Source organism: Nerophis lumbriciformis, linkage group LG18 (genome assembly GCF_033978685.3).
Source record: "Nerophis lumbriciformis linkage group LG18, RoL_Nlum_v2.1, whole genome shotgun sequence".
In the NCBI taxonomy this organism is placed as follows: domain Eukaryota; kingdom Metazoa; phylum Chordata; class Actinopteri; order Syngnathiformes; family Syngnathidae; genus Nerophis; species Nerophis lumbriciformis.
This window is the reverse complement of record NC_084565.2, coordinates 42,442,277-42,467,657: the sequence shown is the minus strand read 5'-3', so window position 1 is coordinate 42,467,657 and position 25,381 is coordinate 42,442,277. Positions and strand designations below refer to the sequence as shown.

General features: G+C 41.8%; 1 protein-coding gene across 2 annotated transcripts in view; it reads right to left on the bottom strand.

Annotated features, from left to right (window-relative positions):
• szt2 (SZT2 subunit of KICSTOR complex) overlaps window positions 1–25,381 on the bottom strand; it is a 332,720-nt gene that overhangs the window by 290,125 nt on the left and 17,214 nt on the right. For both annotated transcript variants that reach the window (XM_061978415.1, XM_061978416.1), the window contains exons 3-8: window positions 17,690–17,863; window positions 17,460–17,630; window positions 17,267–17,386; window positions 13,772–13,934; window positions 6,055–6,161; window positions 2,194–2,404 (exon numbers count right to left, since the gene is read on the bottom strand). In XM_061978415.1, coding sequence (XP_061834399.1) covers window positions 2,194–2,404; window positions 6,055–6,161; window positions 13,772–13,934; window positions 17,267–17,386; window positions 17,460–17,630; window positions 17,690–17,863 — 946 coding nt within the window. The remainder of the gene's footprint in view (window positions 1–2,193; window positions 2,405–6,054; window positions 6,162–13,771; window positions 13,935–17,266; window positions 17,387–17,459; window positions 17,631–17,689; window positions 17,864–25,381) is intronic.

Sequence of the window (25,381 nt, the reverse complement as noted above, 5' to 3'; positions counted from 1 at the left end):
ACTCACACTATTTTGTTAGATCCACTATGGACTGGACTCACACTGTTATGTTGGATCCACTATGGACTGGACTCTCGCAATATTATGTTAGATCCACTATGGACTGGACTCTCACACTATTATGTTAGATCCACTATGGACTGGACTCACACACTATTATGTTAGATCCACTATGGACTGGACTCTCACTATTATGTTAGATCCACTATGGATTGGACTCACACTATTATGTTAGATCCACTATGGACTGGACTCTCACACTATTATGTTAGATCCACTATGGACTGGACTCTCACACTATTATGTTAGATCCACTATGGACTGGACTCTCACACTATTATGTTAGACCCACTATGGACTGGACTCTCACTATTATGTTAGATCCACTATGGACTGGACTCTCACACTATTATGTTAGATCCACTATGGACTGGACTCTCACACTATTATGTTAGATCCACTATGGACTGGACTCTCACACTATTATGTTAGAACCACTATGGACTGGACTCTCACACTATTATGTTAGATCCACTATGGACTGGACTCTCACACTATTATGTTAGATCCACTATGGACTGGACTCACACTATTATGTTAGATCCACTATGGACTGGACTCACACTATTTTGTTAGATCCACTATGGACTGGACTCACACTATTATGTTAGATCCACTATGGACTGGACTCTCGCAATATTATGTTAGATCCACTATGGACTGGACTCTCACACTATTATGTTAGATCCACTATGGACTGGACTCACACACTATTATGTTAGATCCACTATGGACTGGACTCTCACTATTATGTTAGATCCACTATGGATTGGACTCACACTATTATGTTAGATCCACTATGGACTGGACTCTCACACTATTATGTTAGATCCACTATGGACTGGACTCTCACACTATTATGTTAGATCCACTATGGACTGGACTCTCGCTATTATGTTAGATCCACTATGGACTGGACTCTCGCTATTATGTTAGATCCACTATGGACTGGACTCTCACACTATTATGTTAGATCCACTATGGACTGGACTCTCACTATTATGTTAGATCCACTACGGACTGGACTCTCACACTATTATGTTAGATCCACTACGGACTGGACTCTCACACTATTATGTTAGATCCACTATGGACTGTACTCTCACACTATTATGTTAGATCCACTATGGACTGGACTCACACTATTATGTTAGATCCACTATGGACTGGACTCACACTATTATCTTAGATCCACTATGGACTGGACTCTCACACTATTATGTTAGATCCACTATGGACTGGACTCTCACTATTATGTTAGATCCACTATGGACTGGACTCTCACTATTATGTTAGATCCACTATGGACTGGACTCTCACTATTATGTTAGATCCACTATGGACTGGACTCTCACACTATTATGTTAGATCCACAATGGACTGTACTCTCACACTATTATGTTAGATCCACTATGGACTGGACTCTCACACTATTATGTTAGATCCACTATGGACTGGACTCTCACACTATTATGTTAGATCCACTATGGACTGGACTCTCACACTATTATGTTAGATCCACTATGGACTGGACTCTCACACTATTATGTTATATCCACTATGGACTGGACTCTCACACTATTATGTTAGATCCACTATGGACTGGACTCTCACACTATTTTGTTAGATCCACTATGGACTGAACTCTCACACTATTATGTTAGATCCACTATGGACTGGACTCTCACACTATTATGTTAGCTCCACTATGGACTGGACTCTCACTATTATGTTAGATCCACTATGGACTGGACTCTCACACTATTATGTTATATCCACTATGGACTGGACTCACACACTATTATGTTAGATCCACTATGGACTGGACTCTCACACTATTATATTAGATCCACTATGGACTGGACTCTCACACTACTATGTTAGATCCACTATGGACTGGACTCTCACACTATTATGTTAGATCCACTATGGACTGGACTCCCACACTATTATGTTAGATCCACTATGGACTGGACTCACACTATTATGTTAGATCCACTATGGACTGAACTCTCACTATTATGTTAGATCCACTATGGACTGGACTCTCACACTATTATGTTAGATCCACTATGGACTGGACTCTCACACTATTATGTTAGATCCACTAGATCGCCCGTGCTGTGGTCTCACCGCAGAAGGACTCGGAGTTCATGGACTCGGGGGTCTTGAGGAAGGAGTAGGTCAGGAAGGCCTTGTGGTAGGCGTTCATCTCCTGGCAGTCCCGGCCCGGTTGAGGACAGCTGGGGAGGTAGGAGCCGAAGGTGGCCAGCGAGATGAACTTCATGAGCTCCACGTTGGGGATGTAGCCAAAGCTGCAGTCGTAGGAGTAGGCCCCGCCCACCTGGAGAGAAGAAAGATCGTTATTAGGTGGATGGTGGAGGGTGTGTCAGTCCATCACTAGTCAGGCATTAGAAAAATAGAGCTAAAAATGATGGATCATCAATCTTCACCAAGACGTGACTTTGGTCACTTGATTGACATTCACGGCACCCGAGGGTCTTGTGAGATGACGTCATTATTAAGAAAAAACGACCGACAGGAAGGCGAGAAACACTTTGTATTCATCGCGATTAAAAATGGCACAATAATGTACACCATGGTTTTTCAGATGACGCCGGCTGCTGCCAGATCATTATTAAGAAAAAAATGGTCGAGTTGGTTAAAGAACTTGAAAATTTCCCGGTTTTCCCGAAATTCCGTCATACCATTTTTCAATTAAAAAACTGTTACTACTTCAACTTTTCTTGACCGATTTAAACAATCCCAACGCCATCCAATTCAGCTCATTCAGGACATTCATGCTCGTAATCGGTTTTTTTAAATGCCGCTTTTCCCAAATTTCCAGGAAGTTCCCATTGAAATGAATAGGAAAGTTTTCCCAAGTAGCACAATTCCAACGTTTTTCGACCTATTCAAACCATTCCGACATCAACACATTCCACTCATCAAACTAACACTTTCCCAAATTCCAGACAAAAATTCCGGTTTTCCTGGAAATTCAAACTCTTCAACATTGAAAACATTCCAACATTCTGTCCGATAATGGCTTTTTTGACGATATCCGATATTGTCCAACTCTTAATTACCGATACCAATATCAACTGATACCGATATATACAGTGGTGGAATGAACACATTATTATGCCTAATTTTGTTGTGATGCCCCGCTTGTTACATTAAACAATGTAACAAAGATTTTCAAAATAAATCAACTCAAGTTATGGAAAAAAATGCCAACATGGCACTGCCATATTTATTATTGAAGTCACAAAGTGCATTATTATTTTTTTTATAACATGCCTCAATTTGGAATTTAGGACATGCTCTCCCTGAGAGAGCATGAGGAGTTTGAAGTAGGCGGGGTACTTGTTCTGGGTTCTGGGTATTTGTTCTGTTGTGTTTATGTTGTGTTACGGTGCGGATGTTCTCCCGAAATGTGTTTGTCATTCTTGTTTGGTGTGGGTTCACAGTGTGGCGCATATTTGTAACAGTGTTAAACTTGTTTATACGGCCACCATCAGTGTGACCTGTATGGCTGTTGACCAATTATGCCTTGCATTCACTTGCGTGTGTGAAAAGCCGTAGATATTATGTGACTGGGCCAGCACGCAAAGGCAGTGCCTTTAAGGTCTACGTCCGCGTACACAGCGGCGTTTTATAAAGTCATACATTTTACTTTTTGAAACCGATACCGATAATTTCCGATATTGCATTTTAAAGCATTTATCGGTCGATAATATCGGCAGTCCGATATTATCGGACATCTTTAATTCAAACCATTCCAACATCAACACATTCCACTCATCCTGGACATTCAAACTCACACTTTCCCAAGTTCCAAAACCAAATTCCGGTTTTCCTGGACATTCAAACTAAGGCTGAAACGACGCGTCGACGTAGTCGACGTCATCGGTTACGTAAATACGTCGACGCCGTTTTTGTGCGTCGGCGCGTCGCATATTTACGTCACACTACTGTCATGGCGGAGCGCAAAGCAGACGATGCGAGCGAGGGGAAAAAAGCACGCCAAAAGTCGTCAAAAGTGTCGGAGTATTTCAATAAACGGCCTAATAATGTTGTTGTATGCACACTGTGTCGAGCGGAAATGGCCTATCATAGCAGCACAACGGCTATGAACGAACATTTGAAAAGAAAACCCCCGACAGCGTTCTTGCCATCACCATCAACAAGTCAATCGTCCGCGTGCGTATACGTTGTCATTATTACACAAAAACATGAATGTGTCATTTGTATCTGCGTTGTAAATTCATAAACTAAAGCACCGTTTCGCTCTGAGAGGCGCGTTTGGCGTGCCTGTTCAGTGTTTACAAAGACGCGCTCCTTTTTAACGCTGTGGAGAGGCGGCGGCGGCGAGCGAGCGGCGAGGCGGGGCGCGCCGGGAGCGACGCCGCAAGAGACAGGGGACGACGAGCGAGCGAGGAAGAGGAGCTGAAAAGCGAGGAAAGAAAGAGAAAAGAGTTGGAAGAGAAAAGACTTTGTGTAAAATTAAAAGATTGTAAACCTGGCAAAGCCGTCTGGCGTTCAGTCTGTCGGTCCTGAAAGAACCCCACGGCACAAGACGTGTCACAAACGCTAACGTTAATTAGTTGTGCAAATACCTTTTACAACATTAACAGTTACATATACTATGTACAAACCAACAATTAACTTTCACTTTAATCATACTATCATTGTTGTGTTATTAAGCAAAATAAGCAATACTTTTACTTTTGTTGAAATGTTTACACTGTACACTTTTTTGTATTGGATGTTTAGCTTTATTTTTGCACATTTTAGCAAATAAGCAATACTTTTACTTTTGTTGAAATGTTTACACTTGTTACAGAATATTTCCGTTTTGCACTTTTTTGTATTGGATGTTTATCTTTATTTTTGCACATTTTAAAGCAAAATAAGCAATACTTTTACTTTTGAAATGCTTATGCTATTCCAGAATATTAAGATTTGCACTGGATGTTTACTTTTATATTTGCACATTAAAAAGCAAATAAGCTACTTTTAATTTTGTTAAATGTTAAAAGTTTTAAATGTTTACATTGTTACAGAATATTTTGTCATGTTGTTGTCAATGTTGACTGAGTGGCCATCCTTTTTTTTTTTGTAAATAAAAGCCATGCCTTTTGAAAAAACTGGCCTACATTTATTTTTTCATCTTCATTTTAAATTTAAAAAAAATAATCGGTAAAAGGAAAAATAATCTATAGATTAATCGAAAAAATAATCTATAGATTAATCGAAAAAATAATCTATAGATTAATCGAAAAAAATAATCTATAGATTAATCGGAAAAAAATAATCTATAGATTGACCGATTAATCGAAAAAATTATCTATAGATTAATCGATAGAAAAATAATCGTTAGCTGCAGCCTTAATCGTATCAGACTTCTTTTCACTGGCGTTTGAGAGCAATATAAATCTTGACTTAACTGAAAAAATGACTGACAGGAAGGCCAGAAACACTTTTTCTTCCAACAGACCCTGTCGTCAAAACTCTAAAGACCGACCGCCCAGTTCCTGTCTTCACAATAAAAGCGCTGCTTCATCCTGCCTGCGCTAACAAAATAAGAGTCTCAGAAAACTCGCAAGCTACGGAGTTTGCCGCCAATGTATTTCTTGTAAAGTGTATAAAAAGGAGTATGGAAGCTGGACAAACTTTCATGTGGTATTGGACAGAAAGGAGGACTTTTTTTCTCCTCCATTTAATAAATGTGGAGGTTATCATCACTAACTGTCTGATTCCAATCAATGCAAGTCATCACAATCATACCAACTTATATTCTTGTCTTCATGAAAGAAACATGCTTGTATTATCATTAAACACCTTTCACTTGTTAACACCTCTTTCATAAATAAATCAATATAAATGACATGGTATATGACTGAGGTAGATCTCTTCCACTTGGGCAATTAAGAAAGTAGCTGACAAAGTGTGGGCACCCCTGGAGTGAAAGGACGTGTGCGTGAGAACCTGCACGAAGGAGCAGGCGATGGTTCCACTCCGCAGCTGGTTCAGAAGCGTTTCGCACACGACAACATCGGGGACGCTCATCACGCCGTCGGTGATGATGATGATGCCTGGGACATACAGGAAGCCATTCAAGTTAAAGTTAAGTTAAAGTACCAATGATTGTCACACACACACACACTGGACTCTCACTATTATGTTAGATCCACTATGGACTGGACTCTCACACTATTATGTTAGATCCACTATGGACTGGACTCTCACACTATTATGTTAGATCCACTATGGACTGGACTCACACTATTATGTTAGATCCACTATGGACTGGACTCTCACACTATTATGTTAGATCCACTATGGACTGGACTCTCACTATTATGTTAGATCCACTATGGACTGGACTCTCACTATTATGTTAGATCCACTATGGACTGGAATCTCACACTATTATGTTAGATCCACTATGGACTGGACTCTCACAATATTATGTTAGATCCACTATGGACTGGACTCTCACTATTATGTTAGATCCACTATGGACTGGACTCTCACTATTATGTTAGATCCACTATGGACTGGACTCTCACACTATTATGTAGATCCACTATGGACTGGACTCTCACTATTATGTTAGATCCACTATGGACTGGACTCTCACTATTATGTTAGATCCACTATGGACTGGACTCTCACTATTATGTTAGATCCACTATGGACTGGACTCTCACTATTATGTTAGATCCACTATGGACTGGAATCTCACACTATTATGTTAGATCCACTATGGACTGGACTCTCACAATATTATGTTAGATCCACTATGGACTGGACTCTCACTATTATGTTAGATCCACTATGGACTGGACTCTCACTATTATGTTAGATCCACTATGGACTGGACTCTCACTATTATGTTAGATCCACTATGGACTGGACTCTCACACTATTATGTTAGATCCACTATGGACTGGACTCACACTATTATGTTAGATCCACTATGGACTGGACTCACACTATTATGTTAGATCCACTATAGACTGGACTCTCACACTATTATGTTAGATCCACTATGGACTGGACTCTCACTATTATGTTAGATCCACTATGGACTGGACTCACACTATTATGTTAGATCCACTATGGACTGGGCTCTCACACTATTATGTTAGATCCGCTATGGACTGGACTCTCACACTATTATGTTAGATCCACTATGGACTGGACTCTCACTATTATGTTAGATCCACTATGGACTGGACTCTCACACTATTATGTTAGATCCACTATGGACTGGACTCTCACTATTATGTTAGATCCACTATGGACTGGACTCTCACTATTATGTTAGATCCACTATGGACTGGACTCTCACTATTATGTTAGATCCACTATGGACTGGACTCTCACACTATTATGTTAGATCCACTATGGACTGGACTCTCACACTATTATGTTAGATCCACTATGGACTGGACTCTCACACTATTATGTTAGATCCACTATGGACTGGACTCTCACACTATTATGTTAGATCCACTATGGACTGGACTCACACTATTATGTTAGATCCACTATGGACTGGACTCTCACACTATTATGTTAGATCCACTATGGACTGGACTCTCACTATTATGTTAGATCCACTATGGACTGGACTCTCACTATTATGTTAGATCCACTATGGACTGGAATCTCACACTATTATGTTAGATCCACTATGGACTGGACTCTCACAATATTATGTTAGATCCACTATGGACTGGACTCTCACTATTATGTTAGATCCACTATGGACTGGACTCTCACTATTATGTTAGATCCACTATGGACTGGACTCTCACACTATTATGTAGATCCACTATGGACTGGACTCTCACTATTATGTTAGATCCACTATGGACTGGACTCTCACTATTATGTTAGATCCACTATGGACTGGACTCTCACTATTATGTTAGATCCACTATGGACTGGAATCTCACACTATTATGTTAGATCCACTATGGACTGGACTCTCACAATATTATGTTAGATCCACTATGGACTGGACTCTCACTATTATGTTAGATCCACTATGGACTGGACTCTCACTATTATGTTAGATCCACTATGGACTGGACTCTCACTATTATGTTAGATCCACTATGGACTGGACTCTCACACTATTATGTTAGATCCACTATGGACTGGACTCACACTATTATGTTAGATCCACTATGGACTGGACTCACACTATTATGTTAGATCCACTATAGACTGGACTCTCACACTATTATGTTAGATCCACTATGGACTGGACTCTCACTATTATGTTAGATCCACTATGGACTGGACTCACACTATTATGTTAGATCCACTATGGACTGGGCTCTCACACTATTATGTTAGATCCGCTATGGACTGGACTCTCACACTATTATGTTAGATCCACTATGGACTGGACTCTCACTATTATGTTAGATCCACTATGGACTGGACTCTCACACTATTATGTTAGATCCACTATGGACTGGACTCTCACTATTATGTTAGATCCACTATGGACTGGACTCTCACTATTATGTTAGATCCACTATGGACTGGACTCTCACTATTATGTTAGATCCACTATGGACTGGACTCTCACACTATTATGTTAGATCCACTATGGACTGGACTCTCACACTATTATGTTAGATCCACTATGGACTGGACTCTCACACTATTATGTTAGATCCACTATGGACTGGACTCTCACACTATTATGTTAGATCCACTATGGACTGGACTCTCACTATTATGTTAGATCCACTATGGACTGGACTCTCACACTATTATGTTAGATCCACTATGGACTGGACTCTCACACTATTATGTTAGATCCACTATGGACTGGACTCTCTCACTATTATGTTAGATCCACTATGGACTGGACTCTCACACTATTATGTTAGATCCACTATGGACTGGACTCTCACACTATTATGTTAGATCCACTATGGACTGGACTCTCACACTATTATGTTAGATCCACTATGGACTGGACTCTCACACTATTATGTTAGATCCACTATGGACTGGACTCTCACACTATTATGTTAGATCCACTATGGACTGGACTCTCACACTATTATGTTAGATCCACTATGGACTGGACTCACACTATTATGTTAGATCCACTATGGACTGGACTCTCACTATTATGTTAGATCCACTATGGACTGGACTCTCACAATATTATGTTAGATCCACTATGGACTGGACTCTCACACTATTATGTTAGATCCACTATGGACTGGACTCTCACTATTATGTTAGATCCACTATGGACTGGACTCTCACACTATTATGTTAGATCCACTATGGACTGGACTCTCACACTATTATGTTAGATCCACTATGGACTGGACTCTCACACTATTATGTTAGATCCACTATGGACTGGACTCTCACACTATTATGTTAGATCCACTATGGACTGGACTCTCACTATTATGTTAGATCCACTATGGACTGGACTCTCACTATTATGTTAGATCCACTATGGACTGGACTCTCACACTATTATGTTAGATCCACTATGGACTGGACTCTCACACTATTATGTTAGATCCACTATGGACTGGACTCTCACACTATTATGTTAGATCCACTATGGACTGGACTCTCACACTATTATGTTAGATCCACTATGGACTGGACTCTCACACTATTATGTTAGATCCACTATGGACTGGACTCACACTATTATGTTAGATCCACTATGGACTGGACTCTCACTATTATGTTAGATCCACTATGGACTGGACTCTCACAATATTATGTTAGATCCACTATGGACTGGACTCTCACACTATTATGTTAGATCCACTATGGACTGGACTCTCACAATATTATGTTAGATCCACTATGGACTGGACTCTCACTATTATGTTAGATCCACTATGGACTGGACTCTCACTATTATGTTAGATCCACTATGGACTGGACTCTCACTATTATGTTAGATCCACTATGGACTGGACTCTCACTATTATGTTAGATCCACTATGGACTGGAATCTCACACTATTATGTTAGATCCACTATGGACTGGACTCTCACAATATTATGTTAGATCCACTATGGACTGGACTCTCACTATTATGTTAGATCCACTATGGACTGGACTCTCACACTATTATGTTAGATCCACTATGGACTGGACTCTCACTATTATGTTAGATCCACTATGGACTGGACTCTCACTATTATGTTAGATCCACTATGGACTGGACTCTCACTATTATGTTAGATCCACTATGGACTGGACTCTCACTATTATGTTAGATCCACTATGGACTGGACTCTCACTATTATGTTAGATCCACTATGGACTGGAATCACACACTATTATGTTAGATCCACTATGGACTGGACTCTCACAATATTATGTTAGATCCACTATGGACTGGACTCTCACTATTATGTTAGATCCACTATGGACTGGACTCTCACACTATTATGTTAGATCCACTATGGACTGGACTCTCACTATTATGTTAGATCCACTATGGACTGGACTCTCACTATTATGTTAGATCCACTATGGACTGGACTCTCACTATTATGTTAGATCCACTATGGACTGGACTCTCACACTATTATGTTAGATCCACTATGGACTGGACTCTCACACTATTATGTTAGATCCACTATGGACTGGACTCTCACACTATTATGTTAGATCCACTATGGACTGGACTCTCACACTATTATGTTAGATCCACTATGGACTGGACTCTCACACTATTATGTTAGATCCACTATGGACTGGACTCTCACACTATTATGTTAGATCCACTATGGACTGGACTCTCACACTATTATGTTAGATCCACTATGGACTGGACTCTCACACTATTATGTTAGATCCACTATGGACTGGACTCACACTATTATGTTAGATCCACTATGGACTGGACTCTCACTATTATGTTAGATCCACTATGGACTGGACTCTCACACTATTATGTTAGATCCACTATGGACTGGACTCTCACACTATTATGTTAGATCCACTATGGACTGGACTCTCACACTATTATGTTAGATCCACTATGGACTGGACTCTCACACTATTATGTTAGATCCACTATGGACTGGACTCACACTATTATGTTAGATCCACTATGGACTGGACTCTCACTATTATGTTAGATCCACTATGGACTGGACTCTCACACTATTATGTTAGATCCACTATGGACTGGACTCTCACACTACCAATGATTGTCACACACACACTAGGTGTGGTGAAATGTGTCCTCTGCATTTGACCCATCCCCTTGTTCACCCCCTGGGAGGTGAGGGGAGCAGTGAGCAGCAGCGGTAGCCGCGCCTGGGAATAATTTTAGTGATTTAATCCCCAATAATCCCCAATAATCTCCAATTCCAACACTTGATGCTGAGTGCCAAGCAGGGAGGTAATGGCTCCCATTTTTATAATAATAATAATAATAATAATAATAATAGATTTTATTTGTAAAAAGCACTTTACATTGAGTAAACAACCTCAAAGTGCTACAGTGTATTACTTTTTTTTTTTAATACATTAAAAAAAATAAAAAGATAATAAAAAATAAATAAAAATAACAACTAGAACAGCCAAATAGCTAAAACTAGTATGCATAAATCTAAAAAAAGTTTTGTTTTTTTTAAAAGAAGGGTTTTTAAGCCTTTTTCTAAAGCATCCACAGTCTGTGGTGCCCTCAGGTGGTCAGGGAGAGCGTTCCACAGACTGGGAGCGGCGGAGCAGAAAGCCTGGTCTCCCATTGTCAAAAAATCTTCTGAATGTAAACAAATGCCATGGGTGGATCTACACCTGACATCCACTGCAATGATACCAAGTAAAATAGCCTATATAGTCGATACTAGTATGATTACACCGATAATTTTTATCGTCAAAAAATCTTCTGAATGTAAACAAATGCCATGGGTGGAGCTACACCTGACATCCACTGTAATGATACCAAGTACAGTAGTGTACCTAGTCGATACTAGTATGATTACACCGATCATTTTTATCGGCAAAAAATCTTCTGAATGTAAACAAATGCCATGGGTGGATCTACACCTGACATCCACTGTAATGATACCAAGTACAATAGCGTGTCTAGTCGATACTAGTATGATTACACCGATAATTTTTATCGTCAAAAAATCTTCTGAATGTAAACAAATGCCATAGGTGGATCTACACCTGGCATCCACTGTAATGATACCAAGTACAATAGTGTATCTAGTCGATACTAGTATGATGCCATCGATAATTGTTATCGTCAAAAAATCTTCTGAATGTAAACAAATGCCATGGGTGGATCTACACCTGACATCCACTGTAATGATACCAAGTACAATAGCATATCAAGTCAATACTAGTATGATTACACCGATAATTTTTATCGTCAAAAAATCTTCTGAATGTAAACAAATGCCATGGGTGGATCTACACCTGACATCCACTGTAATGATACCAAGTACAATAGCGTATCTAGTCGATACTATTATGATTACATCGATAATTTTTATCGTCAAAAAATCTTCTGAATGTAAACAAATGCCATGGGTGGATCTACACCTGACATCCACTGTAATGATACCAAGTACAATAGCGTATCTAGTCGATACTAGTATGATTACACCGATAATTGTTATCGTCAATAAATCTTCTGAATGTAAACAAATGCCATGGGTGGATCTACACCTGGCATCCACTGTAATGATACCAAGTACAATAGCATATCGAGTCAATACTAGTATGATTACACCGATAATTTTTATCGTCAATAAATCTTCTGAATGTAAACAAATGCCATGGGTGGATCTACACCTGGCATCCACTGTAATGATACCAAGTACAATAGCGTATCTAGTCGATACTAGTATGATTACACCGATAATTTTTATCGTCAATAAATCTTCTGAATGTAAACAAATGCCATGGGTGGATCTACACCTGACATCCACTGTAATGATACCAAGTACAATAGCGTATCTAGTCGATACTAGTATGATTACATCGATAATTTTTATCGTCAAAAAATTCTTTTTTTTTTTTAAATTCATATTATGTTTATAAAGTTAGTAAATATGTCCCTGGACACATGAGGACTTTGAATATGACCAATGTATGATCCTGTAACTACTTGGTATCACATCCATACCTAAATGTGTGGTATCATCCAAAACTAATGTAAAGTATCAAAGAAGAGAAAAATAAGTGATTATTACATTTTAACAGAAGTGTAGATAGAACATGTTAAAACAGAAAATAAGCAGATATTAACAGTAAATGAACAAGTGGATTAATAATTATTTTTTACAGTTTGTCCCTCATAATGTGTACAAAATAATAGGTGTATAAATGACACAATATGTTACTGCATAGACTAATTAGGAGTCTTTGTTTGTTTACTTACTACTAAAAGACAAGTTGTCTAGTATGTTCACTATTTTATTTAAGGACTAAATTACAATAATAAACATACGATTCATGTACACTAACATTTTTTGTTCAAATAAAGCCAATAGTGACATTTTTTGTGGTCCCCTTCATCTAGAAACGTATCAAAAAGTATCGAAATACATTTTGGTACTGGTACCAAAACATTGGTATTGGGACAACCCTGGTACTGACACTATTTTACTGGTTTATACCATCATGAGTCCAGAACAGCAACCCTTTCAAGTTGCAAGCGTACCTGCACTGGAGTTGGGGGGCAGCAGCTGCAGGGCCAGGATGCCTTGGCGCACCATGCTAACCAGTCCCATGTCTGCTGACACCATGGACACGCCCTGCCGCCTTTGAGGCTGCTCGTCCAGGTTGCTGCTCTGAAGACCTGCGCTTTGGCCCGACTCGCCGCTCTAAAAGTGAAAGAGAACGGTGGCATTGTGAATAAAATCATTGCTACTATAGGGATGTTCTATCTATATTTCCTAAACTTGACCAAGCACTTTATTCTGTTGTTGTTTCAAGCTAACTTAGCGATTAGCATACCTTCTTGGTTCCTGCTGGCTCCTACTCAGTGTGAAACATGTTTAACCTCATCCTCCAGTGATAATGATACTTGTAAGGAATGTAGTTTGTTTGCCGCAATGGAGGTGATGATTAATAACTGAGTGGAGCTGCTTCACACTTTGCTCGCTGCTCGCCACCGGTCAGTCAGGGGACCAAAAAATAAATATCGCGCCAGCGGCTTTTGTGATCAGCATATAAAGTACATATTAAGTAGCGTAACGCACGTTGTGTAAACAATGCACACCGAGGCACAACACACGGCATGCTAGCAGCTAACGGGCTAGGATAGACTGACCATACGTCCTCTTTTCACCGGACATGTCCTCTTTTGCGGAGCTGTCAAGGCGGAGTTTCTTAAATGCCTCAAATGTCCGGCATTTTGAGTTAGGGTTGCGAGAATTTTCAATGTACGTTCAGGGTTAAGAAGGGGTTAAAAACAAAACAAACAGCAGCATTGGTGAGGGAGGGGCAGAGACAGAGAGAGAGAGAGAGAGTTATGATAAACGCGCATGCGTCGCCAGGCTCTGCTTTTTATCCATAGATTTAATTTTTTATTATCTATAGCAGGGGTGTCAAAGGTGTGCCCCGGAGGCCATTTGCGGCCCACAGCTAATGTTTTAAAGGCCCACGGCACATTCTAAAAATACTATTCAAATAAACAAAAACATAACAAAAGTGAAATAAAAAAGCTTAAAGGTTAAATGTAATTTAGAAAAAGTTGCAATGTTGACTAATAAAACAAAGCTGTTTTTTTTTTTCTTTCAAACTGTCATTGCTCAAAACATAATATTGAATCAAAATCAATGTTATTATGAATTATTGACCTATCCAAGGTTCCCATTACTTCACATCAAATATTACACTATGAAAAATATTTTTGGTGGAATATTTTGCAAATTTGGTAAATAAATAACACAAAAATGTATATTTTGTTGTTTTCTTACTGTACCGAAAATGAACCGAACCATGACCTCTAAACCGAGGTACGTACCGAATCAAAAATTTTGTGTATCGTTACACCCCTAACATACTGTATGTGTATATATATATATACCGGTATATATATATATATACACAGACTCGAGTCATGAATTTGATGACTTTAGACTCGACTTGACAAAATGTAAAAAGACTTGCAACTCGACTTAGACTTTAACATCAATGACTTGTGACTTCACTTGGACTTTAGCCTTTTGAATTGACATGACTTGACATGACTTGCTACTTTCCCCAAAACCCAAAGATGAAAAAGTTATTCGGGAGCGCTCCGTATTTTTCATTGTGTACTTGTCTATCAGCGTTGCGTGTGTCAGCTGGTGTGCTCTCAGTACAACAGCCAATCAAATTAGATCTACTTTGTTTTCATCACACAGCATTCATCCAATCAAATTGCAGGACAACCAATGAAGAAGACATGTCCAAACCACACGCCAGTGAACAAAAAATGATACCTAAAATAATTTTGTTTGGGTGTAAAAATTACGAGGTGGTCAACACAAAACGGTTTGCAGTATGCAACACATGCGGTTCGAAAATTACTGATGGAGAGGCAACAACTTCCAACTTCGTCCGGCATTTGAAGTTGCACAAAGAACGGTAAGTTTTGAATGTAAGATAACGTTTATTGGCTAAGTAACGTGACTTTTATTTGCTGTGTAGTTAAATCAGTGAGGCTGTAAACTCACTGCTAACATTATAACGTTATTGCAAACACGGGAATCTGTTGCAGTTCACTACCTTATTCATACTTTTTGTTCAGTGATTTTTTTTAAGCAGGGTTACGTTAGTCAATATATCACACGTAACGTTAGACGGCGGTCAGCAGCACCGCGTATTTTAGCCACCTAAAAAAAGACAAAAATAGTCAAATAAAGGTCAGTTAAAATGTATACTATATTATGAATATGTGTACCGTTTTAGCTAGCTTTCTGACATACTGTTGGTTGTTTACCTCAGTGGTCCCCAACCACCGGGCCGCGGCCCGGTACTGGTCCGTGGATCGATTGGTATCGGGCCGCACAAGAAATACTTTTTTTTTTTCTCTTTTTTTAATTAAATCAACATTAAAAACACAAGATACACTTACAAGTAGTGCACCAACCCAAAACAAGTCTCTCCCCCCTTTTGTTCTGGGCATTGAACATGAAGACTCTTCCTTCACTGTTCCGAGTGGCCATGAGAGTCTTGGCAGTGCCTGCCTCCAGTGCTCCAGTGGAGCGAGTTTTCAGCCATGGTGGCATCATACTACGCCCCCATCGTGCACAAATGACTGACAGACTCTTGGCTAATTTGGTCTTTTGCAAATGCAATGCAGCATAGGGCCCTGACATATAAAAAGTACAACTTTTTTGTTATGTTCACGTATATGTCATGTTTTTTCAATGTTAACACTTTTGTACAAATAAGTACATTTGCACTTTATTTTTCAATGTGTTTGTTCTGTAAAGGAATGAGTTAATGTTTAAAATGACTGGTTAATAGTGCTATTATAAAGTGCAATGTCAGCACAATTTTCTTTCCTGCAATTTAAAATGCACTTGTTTTAATAAATAAATACAGCGTTTGAAAAGCATACACAATCTGTGTTAATATATTAGTCTGTGGTTAAAAGGACTTGAAAGGACTCGAAACTCAAAATGCGGGACTTAGGACTTGACTTGAGACTTTCCAGTCTTGACTTTGGACTTGACTCGGGGCTTGCCTGTCTTGACTCGGGACTTGACTCGGACTTGAGGGCAAAGACTTGAGACTTACTTGTGACTTGCAAAACAATGACTTGGTCCCACCTCTGGTATATATACACACACACACTGCAAGTATATATATATATATATATATATATATATTATTTTTATTTATTTTTTAACTTGTGGGGGGAAAAACAGTATTTGATGTATTAGTGTTTACTTTTGTCACTTGTATGTGTGTAAAAACCCCAAAAATAAATGTTTAAAAAAAAATTAAAAAAAGAACAGCGAAGAAAGAAACAGTTCCTTAATTATGAGCCCTGATTAAAAAAATATTTTAAAATGTCCCTTTAAACCACAATTTAAAGGCAATCTCTGATTTCCGATGAGTTACATTTTTGTATATTTTGGTCAGTTTTCAGTGATTCTAGTGGGTGTTTCCTTGTGTGGTGTAAGACTGTGCTCATGTGCTGTTTACGTCCACCTGGCACCTCAGGCTGCTGATTGAGGGCGTCTGCAATGTTGCTCTCCACCGCTTTCAGCTGCTGGTAGATGTAGTGCAGGAACTCGCCAAGGTCCGTCCGGTCCAGCTGACAGCCCTGCACCAAAACCTGCACGCGCACAACCAGTTCAACGTTGAGGACCAAACAAAACAACAAAAGTTTTTCAAAAAAATACAAAGACCTGATGGGAGGCGAGGCCAAAAATGGAGGAATACACCAGGACGGTGATGAAGATCTTTGGCTTGAAGAGCTTATGTGTTCCAGGGACCTTGAAGGGCTGAGCCAGGCCGGCCAGACATCGCGACAGGGCGTGGAAAACCTCGTCGAAAATCATCTCCCCTGTGCTGTCGTCCTGGGAATCCACACAAAGTCAACCTTTGCACCGTTTGCAGGTCCAAGGGCAGAACTTACCACGATCCCTGTGGAGGGGCTGAGGTCCAGCTCGATGATGAAGCGGTACCTGCGGGCCAGGAAGGTGGCCCGGGTGGAGGGCATCAGCATGGAGGGCCGCGTGGCGCCGGGGGAGTCTTGCTGCCATCCTTTTGGTAAAATGCTCAGCAGGTCCAACTCGTTGTCGGAGTTCAGCTGCGAGTCAAAGGCGGGAAGAAAAGGCTTCATGTTTTGAGACTCCTCCCAACAGCACATGACCCCGCCTACTTTCTAATGACATTGGAGCACATGACCCCGCCTACTTTCTAATGTGATTGGAGCACATGACCCCGCCTACTTTCTAATGTCATTGAGGCACATGACCCCGCCTACTTTCTAATGACATTGGAGCACATGACCCCGCCTACTTTCTAATGTGATTGGAGCACATGACCCCGCCTACTTTCTAATGTCATTGAGGCACATGACCCCGCCTACTTTCTAATGTCATTGGAGCACATGACCCCGCCTACTTTCTAATGTCAATCGAGCACATGACCCCGCCTACTTTCTAATGTCATTGAGGCACATGACCCCGCCTACTTTCTAATGTCATTGGAGCACATGACCCCGCCTACTTTCTAATGTCATTGGAGCACATGACCCCGCCTACTTTCTAATGTCATTGGAGCACATGACCCCGCCTACTTTCTAATGTCATTGGAGCACATGACCCCGCCTACTTTCTAATGTCATTGGAACACATGACCCCGCCTACTTTCTAATGTCATTGGAGCACATGACCCCGCCTACTTTCTAATGTCATTGGAGCACATGACCCCGCCTACTTTCTAATGTCATTGGAGCACATGACCCCGCCTACTTTCTAATGTCATTGGAGCACATGACCCCGCCTACTTTCTAATGTCATTGGAGCACATGACCCCGCCTACTTTCTAATGTCATTGGAGCACATGACCCCGCCTACTTTCTAATGTCATTGGAGCACATGACCCCGCCTACTTTCTAATGTCATTGGAGCACATGACCCCGCCTACTTTCTAATGTCATTGGAGCACATGACCCCGCCTACTTTCTAGTGTCATTGGAGCACATGACCCCGCCTACTTTCTAGTGTCATTGGAGCACATGACCCCGCCTACTTTCTAATGTCATCGGAGCACATGACCCCGCCTACTTTCTAATGTCATTGGAGCCCATGACCCCGCCTACTTTCTAATGTCATTGGAGCCCATGACCCCGCCTACTTTCTAGTGTCATTGGAGCCCATGACCCCGCCTACTTTCTAATGTCATTGGAGCACATGACCCCGCCTACTTTCTAATGTCATTGGAGCACATGACCCCGCCTACTTTCTAATGTCATTGGAGCCCATGACCCCGCCTACTTTCTAATGTCATTGGAGCACATGACCCCGCCTACTTTCTAATGTCATTGGAGCACATGACCCCGCCTACTTTCTAATGTCATTGGAGCACATGACCCCGCCTACTTTCTAATGTCATTGGAGCCCATGACCCCGCCTACTTTCTAATGTCATTGGAGCACATGACCCCGCCTACTTTCTAATGTCATTGGAGCCCATGACTCAGCCTACTTTCTAATGTCATTGGAGCACATGACCCCGCCTACTTTCTAGTGTCATTGGAGCACATGACCCCGCCTACTTTCTAATGTCATTGGAGCACATGACCCCGCCTACTTTCTAATGTCATTGGAGCACATGACCCCGCCTACTTTCTAATGTCATCGGAGCACATGACCCCGCCTACTTTCTAATGTCATTGGAGCACATGACCCCGCCTACTTTTTAATGTCATTGGAGCACATGACCCCGCCTACTTTCTAGTGTCATTGGAGCACATGACCCCGCCTACTTTCTAATGTCATTGGACCACATGACCCCGCCTACTTTCTAATGTCATTGGAGCACATGACCCCGCCTACTTTCTAATGTCATTGGAGCACATGACCCCGCCTACTTTCTAATGTCATTGGAGCACATGACCCCGCCTACTTTCTAATGTCATTGGAGCACATGACCCCGCCTACTTTCTAATGTCATTGGAGCACATGACCCCGCCTACTTTCTAATGTCATTGGAGCACATGACCCCGCCTACTTTCTAATGTCATTGGAGCCCATGACCCCACCTACTTTCTAATGTCATTGGAACCCATGACCCCGCCTACTTTCTAATGTCATTGGAGCACATGACCCCGCCTACTTTCTAATGTCATTGGAGCCCATGACCCCGCCTATATTCTAATGTCATTGGAGCCCATGACCCCGCCTACTTCCTAATGTCATTGGAGCACATGACCCCGCCTACTTTCTAATGTCATTGGAGCACATGACCCCGCCTACTTTCTAATGTCATTGGAACCCATGACCCCGCCTACTTTCTAATGTCATTGGAACCCATGACCCCGCCTACTTTCTAATGTCATTGGAGCACATGACCCCGCCTACTTTCTAATGTCATTGGAGCACATGACCCCGCCTACTTTCTAATGTCATTGGAGCACATGACCCCGCCTACTTTCTAATGTCATTGGAGCACATGACCCCGCCTACTTTCTAATGTCATTGGAGCACATGACCCCGCCTACTTTCTAATGTCATTGGAACCCATGACCCCGCCTACTTTCTAATGTCATTGGAGCACATGACCCCGCCTACTTTCTAATGTCATTGGAGCACATGACCCCGCCTACTTTCTAATGTCATTGGAGCACATGACCCCGCCTACTTTCTAATGTCATTGGAGCACATGACCCCGCCTACTTTCTAATGTCATTGGAGCCCATGACCCCGCCTACTTTCTAATGTCATTGGAGCCCATGACCCCGCCTATATTCTAATGTCATTGGAGCCCATGACCCCGCCTACTTTCTAATGTCATTGGAGCACATGACCCCGCCTACTTTCTAATGTCATTGGAGCCCATGACCCCGCCTACTTTCTAGTGTCATTGGAGCACATGACCCCGCCTACTTTCTAATGTCATTGGAGCACATGACCCCGCCTACTTTCTAATGTCATTGGAGCCCATGACCCCGCCTACTTTCTAATGTCATTGGAACACATGACCCCGCCTACTTTCTAATGTCATTGGAGCACATGACCCCGCCTACTTTCTAATGTCATTGGACCACATGACCCCGCCTACTTTCTAATGTCATTGGAGCACATGACCCCGCCTACTTTCTAGTGTCATTGGAGCACATGACCCCGCCTACTTTCTAATGTCATTGGAGCACATGACCCCGCCTACTTTCTAATGTCATTGGAGCACATGACCCCGCCTACTTTCTAATGTCATTGGAGCACATGACCCCGCCTACTTTCTAATGTCATTGGAGCACATGACCCCGCCTACTTTCTAGTGTCATTGGAGCACATGACCCCGCCTACTTTCTAATGTCTTTGGAGCACATGACCCCGCCTACTTTCTAATGTCATTGGAGCACATGACCCCGCCTACTTTCTAATGTCATTGGAGCACATGACCCCGCCTACTTTCTAATGTCATTGGAGCACATGACCCCGCCTACTTTCTAGTGTCATTGGAGCCCATGACCCCGCCTACTTTCTAATGTCATTGGAGCCCATGACCCCGCCTACTTTCTAATGTCATTGGAGCCCATGACCCCGCCTACTTTCTAATGTCATTGGAGCACATGACCCCGCCTACTTTCTAATGTCATTGGAGCACATGACCCCGCCTACTTTCTAATGTCATTGGAGCACATGACCCCGCCTACTTTCTAATGTCATTGGAGCACATGACCCCGCCTACTTTCTAATGTCAATCGAGCACATGACCCCGCCTACTTTCTAATGTCATTGGAGCACATGACCCCGCCTACTTTCTAATGTCAATCGAGCACATGACCCCGCCTATTTTCTAATGTGATTGGAGCACATGACCCCGCCTACTTTCTAATGTCAATCGAGCACATGACCCCGCCTACTTTCTAATGTCATTGGAGCACATGACCCCGCCTACTTTCTAATGTCATTGGACCACATGACCCCGCCTACTTTCTAATGTCATTGGAGCACATGACCCCGCCTACTTTCTAGTGTCATTGGAGCACATGACCCCACCTACTTTCTAATGTCATTGGAGCACATGACCACGCCTACTTTCTAATGTCATTGGAGCACATGACCCCGCCTACTTTCTAGTGTCATTGGAGCACATGACCCCGCCTACTTTCTAATGTCATTGGAGCACATGACCCCGCCTACTTTCTGGTGTCATTGGAGCACATGACCCCGCCTACTTTCTAATGACATTGGAGCACATGACCCCGCCTACTTTCTAATGTCATTGGAGCCCATGACTCCGCCTACTTTCTAATGTCATTGGAGCACATGACCCCGCCTACTTTCTAATGTCATTGGAGCCCATGACTCCGCCTACTTTCTAATGTCATTGGAGCACATGACCCCGCCTACTTTCTAATGTCATTGGAGCACATGACCCCGCCTACTTTCTAATGTCATTGGAGCACATGACCCCGCCTACTTTCTAATGTCATTGGAGCACATGACCCCGCCTACTTTCTAATGTCATTGGAGCACATGACCCCGCCTACTTTCTAATGTCATTGGAGCCCATGACCCCGCCTACTTTCTAATGTCATTGGAGCCCATGACCCCGCCTACTTTCTAGTGTCATTGGAGCCCATGACCCCGCCTACTTTCTAATGTCATTGGAGCACATGACCCCGCCTACTTTCTAATGTCATTGGAGCACATGACCCCGCCTACTTTCTAATGTCATTGGAGCACATGACCCCGCCTACTTTCTAATGTCATTGGAGCCCATGACCCCGCCTACTTTCTAATGTCATTGGAGCACATGACCCCGCCTACTTTCTAATGTCATTGGAGCACATGACCCCGCCTACTTTCTAATGTCATTGGAGCCCATGACTCCGCCTACTTTCTAATGTCATTGGAGCACATGACCCCGCCTACTTTCTAAGGCGGGGTCATAGTAGAGTTTTAACTTGCACTTACAGATTATTTACCATTTACACAACGTGACAACTTCACTGCTTCTGGGTTGTGTAGTACACTCTTAGAAAGAAGGGTTCTAAAAGGGTTCTTCTACAAGGGCTGAGGTTCTAACTGGAACCATTTGCTTCTGAAAAACCCTTTCCCGAAGAAAGGGTTTTTCAAGGGTTCTTGGTAACGCTAATGGTTCCAGTAAGAACCATTTTGATCCAGAGAACCCTTTAAAACCCCTTTTCTGAATAATTGGTTTTAAAAGGGTTCTCGCTAACACTAAGGGTTCCAGTAAGAACTATTTTTGATCCTGAGAACCGTTTTTGGAAGAAAGAGTTCTTCAGGGATTGTTGAAAGCATGGGTAAGATCCTGTGTCACCAGGGACATACTTCCTGATAACATTTGCCAATAATGGTGCCTATCTTTAAATAAATGTTTTTCTCATTAAAATGTTTGTTCAATGTCAACATGATAAATGACCACAATATAATATGAACTAAACTGATCTGTAGAATACAACATGGTTCTTTATAGAACCCTCAGAAGACAAGACGGTTATCGGTGAAAACCTTTGAAAAGGGATGTTTTTAGAACCCCCTGTGTCAGGTCTAGATGAAACCCTTGAAACATGAAAGAGTTCTTTGTGGAACTCCCTGTGTGGGTTCTAGATGAAACCCTTGAAACATGAAAGGGTTCTTAGTGGAACTCCCTGCATAGGTTCTAGATGAAACCCTTGACAAACGAAAGGGTTCTTAGTGGAACTCCCTGTGTGGGTTCTAGATAAAACCCTTGAAATACGAAAGGGTTCTTAGTGGAACTCCCTGCGTGGGTTCTAAATAAAAGTCTTGAAATACAAAAGGGTTCTTAGTGGAACTCCCTGGGTGGGTTCTAGATGAAAGTCTTGAAATACAAAAGGGTTCTTAGTGGAACTCCCTGTGTGGGTTCTAGATGAAACCCTTGAAATACGAAAGGGTTCTTAGTGGAACTCCCTGCATAGGTTCTAGATGAAACCCTTGACAAACGAAAGGGTTCTTAGTGGAACTCCCTGTGTGGGTTCTAGATGAAACCCTTGAAATACGAAAGGGTTCTTAGTGGAACTCCCTGTGTGGGTTCTAGATGAAACCCTTGAAATACGAAAGGGTTCTTAGTGGAACTCCCTGCATAGGTTCTAGATGAAACCCTTGACAAACGAAAGGGTTCTTAGTGGAACTCCCTGTGTGGGTTCTAGATAAAACCCTTGAAATACGAAAGGGTTCTTAGTGGAACTCCCTGCGTGGGTTCTAAATAAAAGTCTTGAAATACAAAAGGGTTCTTAGTGGAACTCCCTGCGTGGGTTCTAGATGAAAGTCTTGAAATACAAAAGGGTTCTTAGTGGAACTCCCTGTGTGGGTTCTAGATGAAACCCTTGAAATACGAAAGGGTTCTTAGTGGAACTCCCTGCATAGGTTCTAGATGAAACCCTTGACAAACGAAAGGGTTCTTAGTGGAACTCCCTGTGTGGGTTCTAGATGAAACCCTTGAAATACGAAAGGGTTCTTAGTGGAACTCCCTGTGTGGGTTCTAGATGAAACCCTTCAAATACGAAAGGGTTCTTAGTGGAACTCCCTGCATAGGTTCTAGATGAAACCCTTGACAAACGAAAGGGTTCTTAGTGGAACTCCCTGTGTGAGTTCTAGATGAAACCCTTGAAATACGAAAGGGTTCTTAGTGGAACTCCCTGTGTGGGTTCTAGATGAAACCCTTCAAATACGAAAGGGTTCTTAGTGGAACTCCCTGCATAGGTTCTAGATGAAACCCTTGACAAACGAAAGGGTTCTTAGTGGAACTCCCTGTGTGGGTTCTAGATGAAACCCTTGAAATACGAAAGGGTTCTTAGTGGAACTCCCTGCATGGGTTCTAGATGAAAGTCTTGAAATACAAAAGGGTTCTTAGTGGAACTCTCTGTGTGGGTTCTAGATGAAACCCTTGAAATACGAAAGGGTTCTTAGTGGAACTCCCTGCATAGGTTCTAGATGAAACCCTTGACAAACGAAAGGGTTCTTAGTGGAACTCCCTGTGTGGGTTCTAGATGAAACCCTTGAAATACGAAAGGGTTCTTAGTGGAACTCCCTGTGTGGGTTCTAGATGAAACCCTTCAAATACGAAAGGGTTCTTAGTGGAACTCCCTGCATAGGTTCTAGATGAAACCCTTGACAAACGAAAGGGTTCTTAGTGGAACTCCCTGTGTGGGTTCTAGATGAAACCCTTGAAATACGAAAGGGTTCTTAGTGGAACTCCCTGTGTGGGTTCTAGATGAAACCCTTCAAATACGAAAGGGTTCTTAGTGGAACTCCCTGCATAGGTTCTAGATGAAACCCTTGACAAACGAAAGGGTTCTTAGTGGAACTCCCTGTGTGAGTTCTAGATGAAACCCTTGAAATACAAAAGGGTTCTTAGTGGAACTCCCTGCATGGGTTCTAGATGAAAGTCTTGAAATACAAAAGGGTTCTTAGAGGAACTCCCTGTGTGGGTTCTAGATGAAACCCTTGAAATACGAAAGGGTTCTTAGTGGAACTCCCTGCGTGGGTTCTAAATAAAAGTCTTGAAATACAAAAGGGTTCTTAGTGGAACTCCCTGCGTGGGTTCTAGATGAAAGTCTTGAAATACAAAAGGGTTCTTAGTGGAACTCCCTGTGTGGGTTCTAGATGAAA